At 43.9% G+C, this 17,317-nt stretch overlaps 1 protein-coding gene across 1 annotated transcript; it reads right to left on the bottom strand.

The window, feature by feature from the left end:
• Positions 1-14,700: 14,700 nt before the first annotated feature.
• Positions 14,701-17,036, bottom strand: TACSTD2 (tumor-associated calcium signal transducer 2). The gene has a single exon (XM_011973856.1). It carries the CDS (start codon positions 16,429-16,431, stop codon positions 15,460-15,462), a length of 972 nt encoding a protein of 323 aa, XP_011829246.1. The 5' UTR covers positions 16,432-17,036; the 3' UTR covers positions 14,701-15,459.
• Positions 17,037-17,317: the final 281 nt, after the last annotated feature.

The raw sequence follows: 17,317 nt of genomic DNA on the forward strand, positions 1-17,317 counted from the left end.
TGTAAACTATGTACTCTAGATGATAATAATGTGTCATTTTAGGTTTATCAATTGTAAAAAGTCTACCACTCTGGTGAAGGCTGTTGATAACGGGGAAAGCTATGTGTGGAGGGGCAGGGGATATATGGGAAATCTCTGCACCTTTTGCGAAACTTTGTTATGAACCTATAACTGCTCTAAAATATAGTTTATTGTGATGGTTAATTTTATGGTTAATATGATGGTTGATTTGACTGGGCTAAGGGATGTCCAGATAGTTGGTAAAACATTGTTTCTGGGTGTGCCTCTGGGGTGTGTCTGGAAGAGATTAGCATTTGAATTGGTAGACAGTAAAGAAATAATCCTCACCAGTGTAGGTGAGCCTTATTCAGTCTGTCGAGGGACCCAATAAACAAGAAAGTGGAAGAAGGATGAATTCACTCTTCCTATTTCAGCTGTGACATCCATCTTCTCCTGCCCTCACTCATTGGCACTCCTGCTTCTTGGGCCTTCAGACTTGGACTAGGATTTACACCCCTGGTTCTTCTGGTTCTCAGGCTTTCAGGCTTGATCTAAAACTCACCGTTGGCTTTCCTGGGCCTCCAACTTGCAGATGGCAGGTGGTGGGACTTCTTAGCCTTCATAATCACGTGAGCAAATCCCTCAGAATAAATTTCTCTCTCTCTCTCTCACTCACTCACTATCCTATTGCTTCTGTTTCTCTGAAGAAGCCTAACTAATACATCTGTTTAAAAAATATAAAGATATTAAGAAGGAAAGAGAGTCCTGACAATGTTAATTGAACCCTTCGATCCAGCCATGACTAAAGCTAACACTGACCCTTCACTTTTCAGTTACACAGATCACCATATTTTCTTTTTGCATAAACTTATTTGAGTTGAATTGCTAACATTCATAGCTGAATAGTCCTTGCTAATATAGTCAGTTATTGCACATCTAGTTTCCTCTGCAATACATTTTCCTTTCCTCTTCTTATACATGACAAGCTCCTGTTTGTCCTCAGGTCTCAGCTTAAGCAGAACTTTCTCTAGCAGATCTTCCCTAAACTGATTCCTATTTCCACTCCAGCTTACATCAGTTCTCCTTGGTGGATGTTCTCATAAGGCCCTGTATTTCCTCATAACACTTATCCCAGACTATTGTAATTACTTGTCTCATTTATTCTCCCTGTTCTACCACCACTACCACGCTGAACTATTAAGATCTTCGAGAGCAGAAACAAAATATTCTGTTCATTGCTATATTCCCATTTCTATTGTGATGGAATGAAGTGGGTAGCCAGTGTCTGTTCATTCACAGATTTAAATCTTCATTTGATTTTCAAAATTATAGTAAAATAAATTATGAGCGAGTGTAAGTGTTTTTGTATGGTTACTAGACAATTGTAATATGTTCTGATTAATTTTTAGCATAAAAGCTAGTAATTGCTTTTACTTAGGGAGTTCTAAATGAAACTGTAATAATTTTTTTTAAAACTCCCCAGGCTGATCAAAAGGAAAAATTTGAAGAAGATAATTATGCACATGGAGGATGAAGATTATTACTTCAATAGTATTTAGCAGTCTGATTAAAGAAAGAGAGAACCCAGTCTGCCAGTTCTTTGAACATTTTCTGAAGATCTGCATTGAAATCTAAAGAGATTCCCAATCCGTGCATAAAAATCACAAGCATTTCCATACACCAATAATAGACAAATCATGAGTGAACTACCATTCACAATTGTTACAAAGAAAATAAAATACCTAGGAATACAACTTACAAGGAATGTGAAGTACCTCTTCAATGAGAACTACAAACCACTGCTCAAGGAAATAAGAGAGGACACAAACAAATGGACAAACATTCCATGCTCATGGATAGGAAGAATCAATATTGTGAAAAATAGCCATACTGCTCAAAGTAATTTATAGATTCAATGCCATCCCCATCAAGCTACCATTGACTTTCTTCACAAAATTAGAAAAACATACTTTAAATTTCATATGGAACCAAAAAAGAGCCCACATAGCCCACTAAGCAAAAAGAACAAAGCTGGAGGCATCACGCTCCCTGACTTTAAACTATACTAGAAGGCTACAGTAACCAAAACAGCATGGTACTGGTACCAAAACAGATATATAGACCAATGGAACAGAGCAGAGGCCTCAGAAATAATGCTACACGTCTACAACCATCTGATCTTTGACAAACCTGACAAAAACAAGCAATGGGGAAAGGATTCCCTATTTAATAAATGGTGTTGAGAAAACTGGCTAGCCATATGTGGAAAACTGAAACTAGACCCCTTTCTTACACCTTATACACAAATTAACTCATTTTGGATTAAAGACTTAAATGTAAGACCTAAAACCATAAAAACCCTAGAAGAAAATCTATGCAATACCCAATAGGCATGGGCAAAGACTTCATGACTAAAACACCAAAAGCAATGGCAACAAAAGCCAAAATTGACAAATGGGGTCTAATTAAACTAAAGAGCTTCTGCACAGCAAAGTAAACTATCATCAGAGTGAACAGGCAACTGACAGATGAGAGAAAAATTTTGCAATCTATCCATCTGACAAAGGGCTAATATACAGAATCTACAAGGAACTTAAATTTAAAAGATAAAAAACAATTCCATCAAAAAGTGGGCAAAGGATATGAACAGACACTTCTCAAAAGAAGACAATTATGTGGCCAAAAGACATATGGAAAAAGCTCATCATCACTGGTCATTAGAGAAATGCAAATCCAAACCACAATGAGATACCATCTCATGCCAGTTAGAATGGCAATCATTAAAAAGTAGGAAAGAACAGATGCTGGAGAGGATATGGAGAAATAGGAACGCTTTCACATTGTTGGTGGGAGTGTAAATTAGTTCAACCATTGTGAAACACAATGTGGCAATTCCTCAAGGATCTAGAACCAGAAATACCATTTGACCCAGCAATCCCATTATTGGGTATATACAAAAAGGATTATAAATCATTCCACTATAAAGACATATGCACATGTATGTTTATTGCAGCACTATTCACAATAGCAAAGACTTGAAACCAACCCAAATGCCCATCAGTGATAGACTAGATAAAGAGAATGCAGCACATATATACCATGAAATACTATGCAGCCATAAAAAAGGATGAGTTTATGTCCTTTGCAGGGACATGGATGAAGCTGGAGACCATCATTCTCAGCAAACTAACACAGGAACAGAAAACCAAACACTGCATGTTCTCACTCATAAGTTAGAGTTGAACAATGAGAACACATGGACACAGGGAGGGGAACATCACACATTGGGGCCTGTCAGGGGTTGGGAGACTAGGGGAGGGATAGCATTAGGAGAAATACCTAATGTAGATGACAGGTCGATGGATGCAGCAAACCACCATGGCACGTGTATACCTATGTAACAAACCTGCACGTTCTACACATGTATCCCAGAACTTAAAGTATATCGAATAAAACAAAAACCACACTCACACAAAAATACTCCTTTTGTTTAATTTCAGTATAAACAATACCCATATAGTACACTTGCTTAGCCAGCTTAAACTGAAAATTTAGGGGAAAAACCAAGGAGGTGTTTATATCACAGTTCCATATACATCACTCATTCATGTATTCATTCAGCAGTCATAATCTTTAAAATAAATGGAATATTAGAATTCCTTTTTCTTAGTCAAGTCACAAACTAGGGGTCTGATTGATACGGGAGTTAAGAAGAAATCACTTAGTCAGATAGTAAGGGCATGGGAGTCCACGGCGCGGCTTTTCTTTTTAATGAAAAGCAGTCCCAAATCGTTTTCTAACAAAAAGCAAGCCAGGAACTTGCATGGATGAATGCTGGCAGGAACTAAGAACTAGACATTTTCAAGATGGCAGCTCCATCTTCCCTTGTCTGCCAGCCACATGTACTATAAAGGAGGAGAAAAGATGGTTCAGGTTAAGTGGAAATCTCCTTTGCATAAGAAGATTAGGGTGAGGTGACCAGCCTTCCCGTGCACTATGTAAACGTCATACCTGATGGAACCAATCTATGAGCCCTATGTAAATCAGACACCGCCTCCTCAAACTGGACTATAAAACTTGGGGGATTCACCACCAACTTGTCCTTTCCTCTGGGAGACCCCTTCCTCCATACAGGAAGCTGTTTCTCTTTCTCTTCTTTTCTACCTATTAAACCTTTACTCCTAAATGCCTCATGTGTGTCCATGTCCTAAATTTTTCTGGCATGCAACAATGAACCCCAGGGGAATATACCCCAGGTAATGTAGCCACTTCATGATCTCAGTTGAATAGTATCCTCCCCTAATTCATGTCCACCTGGAACTTGTATATGTGATCTGATTGGAAATAGGGTCTTTGCAGCCATAATCAAGTTAAGATCATTTCATGCTGGATTAGGGTGGGCCCTCATTCGGCAAGTGGTGTCCTTATGAGAAGCCGAAAATTTGGACACAGAGATACACACAGAGGGAAGACAGCGATGTGAAGAAAGCAGAGATTGGAGTTACGCTGCCACAGGCTGGGGACTGCCCACAACCGCAGAAGCTGGAGAATGCGAGGAAGGATTCTTCCCTAGAGCCTTAATTTCAAACTTCTAGCCTCCAGGACTGGAAGAAATTAATTTCTGTTATTTTAAGCCTCCGAGTTTGTAGTAGTTTGCTATGGAAGCCCCAGGGTACTAATTCATGGTCCAATCTTCTGCCAAGTGACCCTTCCTTTCCCCCCACCACCCAGCCTCCATCCAATTCCAAAACATTTTCTCCCATGTCTTTTTTGTTGTTTCCTTTTAAAGGAGTTGGGTTTTGCCACGTTGCCTAGGCTGGAATGTAGTGTCTGTTCAAACGCTCGATCCCTCTACTGATCAGCACAAGAGTTTTGATTTGCACCGTTTCTGACCTGGGCCAGTTCACCCCTCCTTAGGCAACCTAGTGGTTCCCCGATCCCAGGAGGTCCCCAGATTGATGTCAAACTTGGTACGGTCATCCAATCAACATAGCACACAGCAACCCAGAACTCCTGGGTTCAAGCGACCCTCCTGCCTCAGCCTCCCCAGTAACTGGGACTCCAGGCTCCAGCCACCAAGCCCAAGTGTTTATGCAAAGCAGTTCAGGATCTTTCGCCCCTCACCCGAGCAAAGGCCTTCCCTTTGCATATAGGAAGGCTCAGACTCTGCCTCACCAAATGGGAGGCGCCTAGATGAAGCAGGTTTTCCTTTCTTCCACCCTAGCAGGCTCTTCAAAGGGTGAAGAGTTCAGTAAAACGGGAGTGTAGTAGAACAATTGATTTCTCCACTGATTAAAACTATACCACTCCCTTGAAGTTTAAAAAAAGAAAGACAAAAAATAAAAGAGAAAATGAAAGCAGTTACAATCGATCGATTTGGATTTAAAACAACAAATTTTGCATTTAAAATAAGTTTGTTCCCATTTTTAAAAAATGGGGTCATTTCATAATTTTGTTACTTTTCCCCCCTCACTTAACTCAACAGTATATTGTGAGCATTTTCCCATATTAGAAAGTCCTCAAGGATTATACCATAATGTACACAGATCCACAATCCCTTGTCCACCGTTCGGGACAAAGGAAGCTCCTTTTCACTCTCTGAAGTTTCCCTGGAAAATCAGCTTACAAAGGCTGATTAGTTGGACAAAAGGCATACAAATTTATTTAACATATATACAGTGGGAACCTTCAGAATGAGGACCCAAATCCCTAGTGGGGGTGCAGAAGTTTGTATACCATCTTTAGGTTACAGAAAGAATTTGGGGCTTGGATCCTGGCAAAACAGTTATGGGAGGAGAAGTCAATGGGCTTGAAGAACATATAATGGTCTGTTGGGCCCACAGAGTGAACGACGACTTGTGACAAAAGTCTGTCCAGGTTTGGTGTCAGACTTCGGTCTTCCTTCCTGTAATACGGGTTCAGTTAATGAAAACTTAGGGAAGGGATTGGAGGTAATTGTCTTCTCTTTTTGTAGGTCTGGACTTTAGGCAGATAAGGAAGCTTTGGAGAGCAACTTTGTCGCGTGCTTTGAGAGAGATGGAGGTGGGGGCAGATCTGGAGAGAGAAGTCCGAGAGACCTTGAGGCTGCTTTTTCAGTTTAGCATGTACGAAGCACTACATTTTGGGATATCGAATTCTGAGCCCCGACACCACAAATCCCAAAAACTGAAAACCCAAGAGTTGTTTTAAAAGTTTGGCAGCAAAACTGACCTGAAGTGACCTAAGCCTACTTACGGTCTATTTATACCACTTAGTGTGACTGTTAATGTTTCACGACAGAAATCTAAAGGTATTGATTAGAGATGCTGTCACAGACCCTGCTGAAGGGATTAAAAAACATGCCCCAAATTATCCTTCTAAAATCCGAACACTTTTGAATTCTGAAACACACTGCGTCTCAAGGAGTTGTGAACCTATATAATTATCCCCCTGTAGTTAGATATTTATTTTCACCTTTTTACTATTATAAGAAGTGCTGCACGCAACACGTTACACATGTGAATCTTGTTTGCATCATTATTCATGTCCTTAAGATAAATTCTTTGATATGGAAATAGAAAGTCAGAAAAACTAAACACGTTCTTGGTAGATATTGTCTACTTGTTTTCCAGAAAAGTTATACCAATTAACACACCCCTCACCAGCACTGGAAAACATCAGCTTTATTAATTTCACAAAGGAAAATTGTCATACCATTGTGCTTTTAACTCATTTGGTTACCGGTAATGTTAGATATATTTTTAAAAAGAGGTTTATTAGTATTTCGAATTCCTCTCCTGGAATTGTCTATTTATGACCTTTGTTCCTTTTCTACTGAAGTTCATCTCATAAACTTGCTTTGTGTATGTGCTGCACAAAGGCCCAGGGGGTGGGGACCAAAATCAAGCCTGACTCTGATCACCTACCTGTGTACCCTCCACAGAGAAAGGATCACTTTTTCTTCTTTGAAAGGTGTCTCCCCACCTGGTACACTTGTCAAACCCTGCACTGCAAGGGTGAGTCCAACTAGATGGACTGTCTTTTTCTAATTTGTCTGCCCAGAGCAAGCAGGATGCCCTTTCTAATTTATACAAAAGTACCAAGCTGAGATCTTAACTAGATGAATTGTGTTTCTAATTAATTTGAGTTTAAATTATTTATATAGGCTGGGTGTGGTGGTTCACACCTATAAAGCCAGCACTTTGGGAGGCTGAGGCAGGTGAATCACTTGAGCAGAAGAGTTTGAAATCAGCCTGGGCAACATGGTGAAACCCATCTCCACAGAAAAATACAAAAATTACCCAGGCATGGTGGTGCATGCCTGTAGTCCCGACTACTCAGGAGGCTGAGGCAGGAGAATCGCTGGAACCCAGGAGGCGAAGGTTGCAGTGAGCCGTGATCATGCCACTGCATTCCAGCCTGGGGGTAGAGTGAGACCTGTTTTCAAAAAACACAAAAAAGGTTCTTTATATAGTAAAGCTATTATATTAAATTGTCGAGTGTTATATTGTGCGATTGTATTTTTCTTGCTTATTGCTTTGTATTTGTTTGACTCATAAGTTATCTAAACGTCTTCCATTTTGCTTTTTCTTAAGAAATGTTTGTGGAGCTCTAAGTAGCTTTGTTTTTCTTCCTTTTGCTTCTGAATATTATTTTAAGTGGTGCAATGTGGGTAGAAACGTATGAAATCTAATCCTTGAACAGTTAATCCCAGCTGTCAAAGGGACCTACTTGGCCCTGTTTAAATGCCCAGACCAGAGATAGTCATTCTGCAAGACATCTACACCCATATCATCTATCCATCCATTCAACCAGCACTAATTATTGAGCACCCAGTATGCTCCAGGCACTGTGTGAGACATTGGGAATACAGACATACATAACAGAAACCGGAATTCCTTCCTTTATGGAGCTTGCAATGGACACCATGTGTTCAAGTTTCATATAACCATAACAACAGCTAACATTTAGGAATTCTTACTGTGTGCAGGCACCAGTCTAAGTGCTTTACCTGCATTAACGTATTTACTTCTCTTAGCAACCCTATGAGGAAGTAGGTATATTATTGTTCCCATTTTACAAGTGAGGAAAATGCACAGGGAGGTTAAGTAACTTGATCCAAGATCACAGACAGGCAAATAGCTTGGTTACTCGTAAAGTTGTACCTAGCAAGTCTTCATCACTTCCATTTCCCATGTCACTTTCACAGATTTGTCACTTTAACTGTCTACTTCAATCCTCTCTTTCTTCCTCTTGGTCTGGGGCTTTGCTTCCACCAATGCTTCCATGCCCCGCGAAGAAACTGCTCTGCCACCCGTGACTTCTGACTTGGCCTTTATTCCCTGGTAGTAGTCTGGGCTTGTCTTTTAGTCTCCACCCCTGGTTTTGACCTTTCTTGGTTTCCTTTGCCAACTCTCATCTTTCTGGTCCTGATGTGCTACAGTCTTTTAAAGCATGGTGCTAGTTTTCTTCCCTTTTCAGTCTATCACCGTTCCCTAGACAATTGAATTTCTAACCCTGGCTTTTAAGTACTACCTATAAACCAGTGCCTCCCAAATTCCCATCTCCAGTTCATAAAACACCAGACTGCTATAGTCAGCTTCTGGATGCAAGTCTGAACTCAACTGTCCAAAACCATCCTCATCATTTCCGTCATACCAAACATGTTCCAATTCCTGTGTTCCCTTTCTCAGAAAATAGTGCCACCAACCAGTTATGAAAGCAAAACACTACAACTATTCTTAACACTTCCCTTGTCCTCACCACCCCCATATAAAATCTATTCCCGAGTACTATTTATTTTATATCTGAAATATTCCTCCAGTACATCCACTTCTCCCCATCATCATCACTATTTTCTATTCCTGACCCTCATCCAAGTTACCTTTTTTTTTTTTTTTTTTTTTTTTGGGTTTCTTTTTTTTTTTTTTTTTTTTAGTTGGGGTTTCTCTCTTGTTGCCCAGGCTGGAGTGCAATGGCAGGATCTCAGCTCACTGCAACCTCCTGCCTCCCAGGTTCAAGCAATTCTCTTGCCTCAGCCTCCCGAGTAGCTGAGATTGCAAGCATGCATCACCATGCCTGGCTAATTTTGTAATTTTAGTAGCGACAGGGTTTCTCCATGTTGGTCAGGCTGGTCTCGAACTCCCAACCTCAGGTGATCCACTTGTCCTGGCCTCCCAAAGTGCTGGGATTACAGGTGTGAGCCACTGCACTTGGCATTCCCAAGCTACCTTTATCTTTCACCTGAAATACTCCTGTTACTGGTCTTTTATAGTTTCCTTGCCTCTATTCTTGTTCCTTTTCAGTCTATGCTCCATACTCCAGCCAGAGTGATCTTTTCAGAACATGAATCTGATTATGTCACCCCTGCCTTAAAACAAATATTTTTTTTCAAGGATTTCTCTATGCTCTTGACAGGGGAGGGGGTGAAACTATGTCAACAGGAAAGTAGGGGACCCTTATTTCTTCACACAAAGGCACCTACCAGCCCATTTGCCAAATTTGGCACTGCAGGGTGAAGTCCAACTAGATAGGAAGCTTTCTTCTAATTTGTCTGCACAAGGGGTATGCCCTTTGTCATTTGCACAAGGTCAGAATACGTAGTAGGCTTGAAAGGCCTTCCATTGTCTATCCCCAGCCCACTTCCTCAGTCACATGCAGCACCAGTCTTCTTGTACCCACAATCTACCCGTGCTGGTCTACTCTCAGGTCCTCAGATAATCCACACTTGCTCCTGCTTCAGGACCTTTGCACATGCTGTTCTCCCTTACTGAAATGCTTCTCTTTATGCATAAATAATATCTGCTCATGCCTTACATCTCAAATCAGCATCAATTCCTTAAGGATACGACTTCCCCCAAGACTAGGTCAGAACATTCATATTTACTTTTTTTCTTTAGAGCACGTATCTCATTTTTAAATTGCACCCTTATTTACATGATGGTGTTGTTAATGACTGTCTATGCTGTAGCCTTTAAGTTCATTAAAGGCAGAGACTCTACCAGTCAGGATTCTTGGCTGTAAGCAACAGAAAAGGATTCTGGCTAAACTTAAGCATAAAAGGAATTTATTGGAGGATTTGGATTAAGTTCACAGAATCAGTGGGAAGGCTGGTGAATCAGATACAGAAAATGACCAGGACCTAAGGTTGCCTAGGCAGCAGGGGATGTGGCCAACATCAAGCTGTGGGGCAATCCAATTGGGATATTCTACCAATGCTGCTGCCACTGGACACTGGCACCCATGGAACAGCTGTGCTCTTGACAAAGCCAGTACTGTTCTGAGAAAATTTCTCAATTGTCCTGATTTATGGCTTCATATCCTCTAGATCTCTGCCCAGGCAGGAGAGTTCAATTGGCTGAGCCATGTTACATGCCCATATCCCACCTGCCAGGGAACAGGACCATCAGGCTTCCCATCAAGGTTCACACAATGTGGGCGTTTCCCCCATTGAAAACATAGTGGGGATGCCAGGTAAGAAAACAAATAAAAGCACCAGAGAAACCACATTTGTTCAATTCATTATATGTTCCCCAAACTAGTATGATATCTGACATCAAATAAGACAAAAAAAAATATTTGAGGGAACAAATAAATGACCAATGCTGGGCATCTCTGAGGACACAGACTGTCCAACTTGTGCCTGCTTTAGGGTAACCGCTGACAATCACTGGGGCCTCTGCACTCCAGCTAGAGCCAACACTGGTCAAACTGGCTGCTTAGTCGAGTTCACCCCAGTTCCATTGAGATCAGATGAGGAGCCAGGAGCTCTATGAGCTCGAGTGAGTGGATATCACTAGACTCATTTTATAACGCAAATGTGAGGTTCAGGGAGGTGAAGTGCCATATTCAAGATAATACAGTTGGAAAGCAAGAACAAGGACTTGAAGCCTCATCTGCTGGCATAGTTTAGTACCTTTTCCCACCTTCTGTATTATGTTGTTTCAATTGCATATGACAATGTGCTTCACATAAAAATATTTGGGTGGCCGGGACATTTCCTCCAACAGTATCAGATAACAAGGGAGTTGAGAGTGCTGAGGCCACCGAAGAGACTCAGCTACATCCAGCATGGGAGAAGGGTGGGCACAAGGATTCCAAGGAGTTAATGCTTATCTAGTCCAGATCCCTTTCCTTGCAAGGAGACAAGATGCTTTGGTAAGCTGAGCTGCCTGCTGATAAACTGCTGGTTAACATGTTCGGGCTATCACTCTGGATCATTTATCTTTCCCTTCTTACTCAGATTGATTTGGCCTCCTTGTACATCATGAACCTGAGAATTTCCACTGAAATTGATGACATATGGCTTGCTGTAGTGCCAGGGGACACAACCCCCTGTTTACAGTATAATTCTCTAACAGTCAATGGGCCCAGCCCCTCTATCCATCCCCACCCCTCCCAACAATTCCTCCTTTGAGCTCACTAGAAAAGGCTATAATGAAACCTCTAATGATATTTAGCAATGACAGGGAATGGTTCCAGGAGGGAAATTACAACGGGAAGATATCCACCAGGACCTGCTAGTAATTGTAAAGGAAATCTACTCAGTACTCACAGGGTCCTTTGTTTTACATAAACAGGAGGCTTCCAAGGTTGCTCTAGCCCCCTCTAATAGCAGAAGTCTATGGAGAGATGTCTGTTTCAGAAAGTGGAGTGGAAGTTCTGTTCACATTACATTAGAAAGAACTCGCCCATTACTAGTATTTTTCTCCCAAGTTCTTGCGGGACCTTCCCCTAGTTCTAACAAGAGTGACTATTTACTAAATACATCATCGGGAGACTAACCAGGGAGGCAAGTGGTACATTAGATAGGATAAAGCCAGGGTGTTAGAGCTCTAGGGTGTCTCCACCCCTCTCTGTCTTACTTGGGTGAATCCATTCTCCTCTGTGAGCTTCAGTGTCTTCATCTATAGAATCAGAATGTTGAACTAAATGACCCTCTAAGCTTTTTCCAGCTCTGACATTACATTCTGTGATTCCACTTGAAAAATGATGAAGCAAAAAATATGTAAGCAGAGGGAGGAATGGGTGATCTTTAAAAAAATGCTTCAATAAAAGAAACAGCAAGAATGGATAAAGCCCTGGTGACCTACACAAGGAAATCAGTCGAGTGTCCTCAGGAGGCTCAGAAGGCAGGCTGCAACTTGCTGGGCAAGCCACACCTGCTCCCCACATTCCTTCCAAGGGCAGCCCCAGGTCTGAGCTCTGGGCAGTGAACCAGTGAACCAGTAAGGTATTTTTTTGTTTGTTTGTTTGTTTGTTTTGGTGGGGAGGTGGGCGGAATCTTGGAGGCAGCTGCTCAGTCCCTGAAGATAGCTGGTTCTTAAGACCTGACCCCAGCAGAGGAAAGCTGAGTTTCAAAACAGAAGCATGAGGGGGCTCTTCCTCGGAAGAAGTAAGCAAAAAAGGCATCTTAACCTGCTGGGTACTCAGCAGGAAAATGAAGAAATAAGTGTAATGGAGACATGTGGCTAGTTTTTACAGCTAACAGGTAAAACATGTCTTTAAAGCACATTAATAGTAAAAATCTTAGCTACACAAGGCAAAAGTCCCAAGCCCCAGATTTGGTATATGCAGGGTGTGTGTTCATGAGTTTACTCAATGTCTTTCAAATCTCAGTTTGCTGACATGTGACATGGATGTAATCTAAACAAGAGAAAAATTTAAAATATACGAAACTTTCACTAAGTACCAGATTGTTTCAGACGCTCATATCAATTACCCCATTTAATCTTCACAATTGTGAGAGAGGGATTTATAGTTTCATTTAACTAATGAGGAAACAGGGGAGGTAAGTGACTTCTTGGCCCAGAGGAGTAAGATTTGACCTCAGGTTTGTCAACATTTGGGTTACTTCCAGTAAGTCAATGGCTTAAAGAAGATCATATGTGTGAAAATGCTTTGCAAATTATAAATGCTATAAAGTATAAGAAGTTATAGTCCTGAATTAATGCAGAAACCTAAATATCATCCAGAATCAACATTCTGATGGAGGAAGGGGCTTTTTCAGGGGGCCTTCTTTGTTCAGTTGCCCACTGGATCCTTTATTTATTTTCCAGGCAGACAAGTGAGTTTTTAAAAGTGACTCTTGAAACAATGAGACTCTCTAGTTCCAACTGTGCTACAGAAACATTTATCTTGAGAAGTCACTTGCTCTTTTCATGTATGAAAAGTGGGGTTAGGTCACAGGTGATCACCAGGGTCACTTCCGTCAACGCATTCAGTGACTCAGAAGTGGAAAGCACCCAGTGAGACCTAGAGTGGGCTGTCTCACTCTCATTGTTAGAGAGCCAGTTCTAACATCAGGTACTTTGGCCATCCTTCCTACTGTGGGAGAGCCTGCTCACATCCACCCTCTCCCCCTGGGAAGTCTCATTTGATCCTGGAAGGAAGTTTGGAGCCTGAACGGAGTTTCTCCCTTGGTGAGTGGCCACAGACTTTGAGATCTCTGGCAATCTTACAGTATCCACTCCACCAGCACATAGCAGCCACAGCCCTAAGCTGAGAAGCCAGTGGGTGAGAGCTCTCTCTCTCCCCCAGTTCTTACTGGTGTTTCAGTCTTGAGAGGTCATCACAGACTGTAGAAACAGCATGGGAGGAGGGGCATGAGATAGATTCCAAGGGAAGAAACTGCAGTCCTGGATCTAGCTTAGCTGTTGCTGAATATGTGATATACCAACCACTCCCTCCTTTGTACACACCCAGTATTGTATCAATTTCTCAGTTACTGCAGTAACTTGTTTACTTGTGGGGTACGCCACAGCCACACACATAAATGACTGTGAATGAGTGAAAAGGAAGAGATAAATGTAAGAGGGACAAGTGGCTAGTTTTTACAGCTAATAGGTAAAACACATCTTTAAAGCACATTAATAGTAAAAATCGCTGGGTGCGGTGGCTCACACCTGTGATACCAGCACTTTGGGAGGCCGAGGCAGGTGGATTGCCGGAGGTCAGGAGCTCGAGACCAGCCTGGCCAACATGGTGAAACCTCATCTCTACTAAAAATGCAAAAATTAGTCAGGCGTAGTGGTGGGCACCTGTAATCCCAGCTACTCAGGAGGCTGAGGTAGGAGAATCCCTTGAACCCAGGAGGTGGAGGTTGCAGTGACCTAAGCTCACTCCACTGCCCTGCAGCCTGGACAACGTAGCAAGACTCCATCTCAAAATAAATAAATAAATAAATAAGCAAGCAAAAGTCTTAGGAAAACAACTTGTGCACACCCAGCAAAAGCATAGGGCCCACTGCAGGCTGGTTCCAATTATGTGGGAAAGTCATTTAATCTTAGAGCCACAATACTTTGAGATTAAGTAATTTGCTCAAACACTGAACGGAAATAGTATCACCTATTTCAAAGTAGGGTTGGGATTCAAAGGAGATACAGCTCTTGAACTAGAGTTTTCTGTCTCCATTGGTGATAAGCCTTGTTTAGAGATGACCAAAGACTGGCACTCTTTTTCATAAAAGCAGCTAGTTTTAGCTTCCTCCCTCATGCTCACCCTCCTGAAGTTTGAAGGAAGTTTCCAAATAATCTTATTTAGAAAAAATAGCATTTACACTGGCCAGTTAGGATATCTTAGGACACACCAGAATAGCAACATGAAACACCCATTTTTAGGGGGAAAAAAAGTGTTATAATTTGAAATTTAAAAAAAATACAAGTCTTTAGAGGAGACCAGAGTGATAGAATTCTGGAGGGACTTTTCACAAATGCCAACTTTTGGTTTGTGCCTTTCCCATATTTTATTAAATTCATGTTTTTTAAAAAAAAATCACAGCAACATTATCAAAGACAACATATGTACAAACATTTTACAAAAAAGAACATTACCAATATCAGTGGTAGTAAGGGCAAGCTGAAGAATAAATAGACTGAGTTTCCGGGCAGTGTCTGTCCTCAAAGACATCTAAACTGCGTTCAGGCAGTTGAAACAGGCTTCTTTCCTGGTGACAGGCATATGTGGTCAGTAATACAAACGATGGTTAATGAGGCTACTACCTAGGACCAATTAACAAACTCCTCTTCTCTTCGAGTAGGCCATGATACAAGTGGAACTCATCAAATAATTTAAACCCAAGGCGATAACAACGCTATTTCCCATCTAAACTCATTTAAGCCTTCACAGTGTCACAATGGATTCAGTTACCTGCAAACGATCCCGGGTTGTCATACAGATAACTTGTTTTTTACACATAACGCAGCGCCATCCCTTCCTTCACTGCCCCAGTCAGGTTTCTTGTTGTTGGACCGAAAGGGGATACATTTTAGAAATGCTTCCTTCAAGACAGAAGTGAGAAAGAAAGGAGACCCTGAGGCCAGGATATATTAAACCTGGTGTGTGCGCAAAAGGGAGGGGGAAGGCAGGAATTTGAAAGGATAAAGGGCTCCTTTGCGCCGAGAATCAGGAAGCGTGACTCGCTTGGGTCTGGGACGATACCGAAATCCGGTACCCCACCCAATCCTCTGCCCCGCTGGGTACCTATAAACTCGGTTCCTTTCTCAACTCCCCCAGTTCCTTGATCTCCACCTTCTTGTACTTCCCCGACTTTCTCCGGTTAGTGATCACCAGGACGGCCACGCCGGCGGCGAGGGCCACCACCACCACCACGATGACGGCGATGAGGCCGGCGGTGAGGCGCTTCATGGAGAACTTCGGGGGAATCTCGTCCAGGTAATAGATGAGCGTGCGCTCCACCTGCAGGGGCTCTCCGCGCACGCGCAAGTCCAGGCCGCCGCGGCCCTGGAATAGAGACTCGCCCTTGACGTCCCTCTCGAAGTAGTAGGCTGCATCACCGATGTCCACGTCACCTGCGGCCTTCTGCGACGTGTTCTGCCGCAGCTCGATCTGGATGGTGGGCTGCTCGTAGTGCACGGCCGCCACAAACTTGGGGTGCAGCCGATAGCGCTCGCGGAAGAGCCGCCTCAGTTCCGCGTCCAGGTCCGAGTGGTTGAAGGCGCCGGCGGTGGGGCGGTGACGCAGGTCAATGAGGATGTGGTGGGTGCGCACCAGCTCATCGCAGCGCAGGCTCAGGTCGCCCTTGTCGGTGCGCCGCACGCCCACCGAGTTCACGCACCAGCACACCGACGTCTGGTTGCACTGGCGCGCCTTGAAGCGGCCCTCTGGGTCGCAGTCCGGGTCGTAGAGGCCATCGTTGTCCACGAGCGCGTGCTCATTCGGCCGAACCAGCGTGCGGGCGTTCTTGGGGGCGCTCATGCGCGCCTTGAGCAGCAGACACTTGGAGGTCAGCGTGGAGCAGTCGACCGCCACGCCCGAGCCCAGCGCGCGGCACTGGCAGCGGCCACCGGGGCCGTCGGGGCTGCACACGGTCATCTTGTTGGTGGGACACGTGCAGTTGTCCTGCGCGGCAGTGTGGCCGGTCACCGCCGCCAGCAGCAGCAGCAGCAGTGGGAGCCGCAGCGGTGGCGGCGCGAGGCCGGGGCCCCGAGCCATGGTGGGGCGGAGGAGCGTGGACCGGACGCGGGCGGATGAGGCACGGGGACTCGGCGGGGCTCGGGCTCCGGCGTCCGGGATGGTCTGCGGGCGTCTGCCGCCCGGCAGCTTCCTCCGGCTCTTATACTCGGCCCGACCTGCCCGGCTGGTTCCGCCACCGACCGTCCCTACTGGTATTTGGGTGACACATCCCGCCCCCCTCCCCGTCCCACGGAAGGCCCAGCCGGCCCTGCGCCGCCCGCGATAGGATCAGAGCAGGGAAGCTGCTCCCGCCTCCTCCGGACCGAAAGCCGGGAAGGGGAGAACCGATACTCACCTGCAGGCTTCTGGGGACCCGCCCTCGGCGCGGCCTCCTACTCCTGGCGCGTCCGGGCAGCTCTCCCGGCAGAAAGTCTAAAGAGTTTCATTGCAAAGTGTGGCTCGCGACTGTCGCACTCTCCCCTATCCCCGACTCCCTTTTCGTTCTTTCCCGGCCCCTAGCCCGCGCTTAATTTCTCTCACTCCCTCTCTTCTTTGTCCAGTTCTCACAGTAGCACACATTTATATAGTTTACAGTTCACAAGCATTATCTCATCCTCACACCAGTCCTGACAGGTAGGGACTATCAGACCTGTTTTATAGGTGATGCTGAGGAGGCTTAAAGACCTGAAGTCACACTGCTATCAACTTCCCCATATTCCTGAGAGGGGTCTTTGGCACCCTAAGAGTGATGAGACCTTAAATAAAATGTTTGTGGACACGAAGTGATGCAGAATCTGAAGGTCAGATGTCGAAGTTAGGGAAGCAGTTCTGTTACTCACCATATCAAGGGTTACACACAGGTATCCTGGCGTCCAAAGGGTTAAAAGTTCTGTTAAACACTAAGTTTCTGTCCTGCACAGAAGCG

The sequence above is a fragment of the Mandrillus leucophaeus genome, unplaced genomic scaffold (genome assembly GCF_000951045.1).
Source record: "Mandrillus leucophaeus isolate KB7577 unplaced genomic scaffold, Mleu.le_1.0 Scaffold14, whole genome shotgun sequence".
NCBI lineage: Eukaryota > Metazoa > Chordata > Mammalia > Primates > Cercopithecidae > Mandrillus > Mandrillus leucophaeus.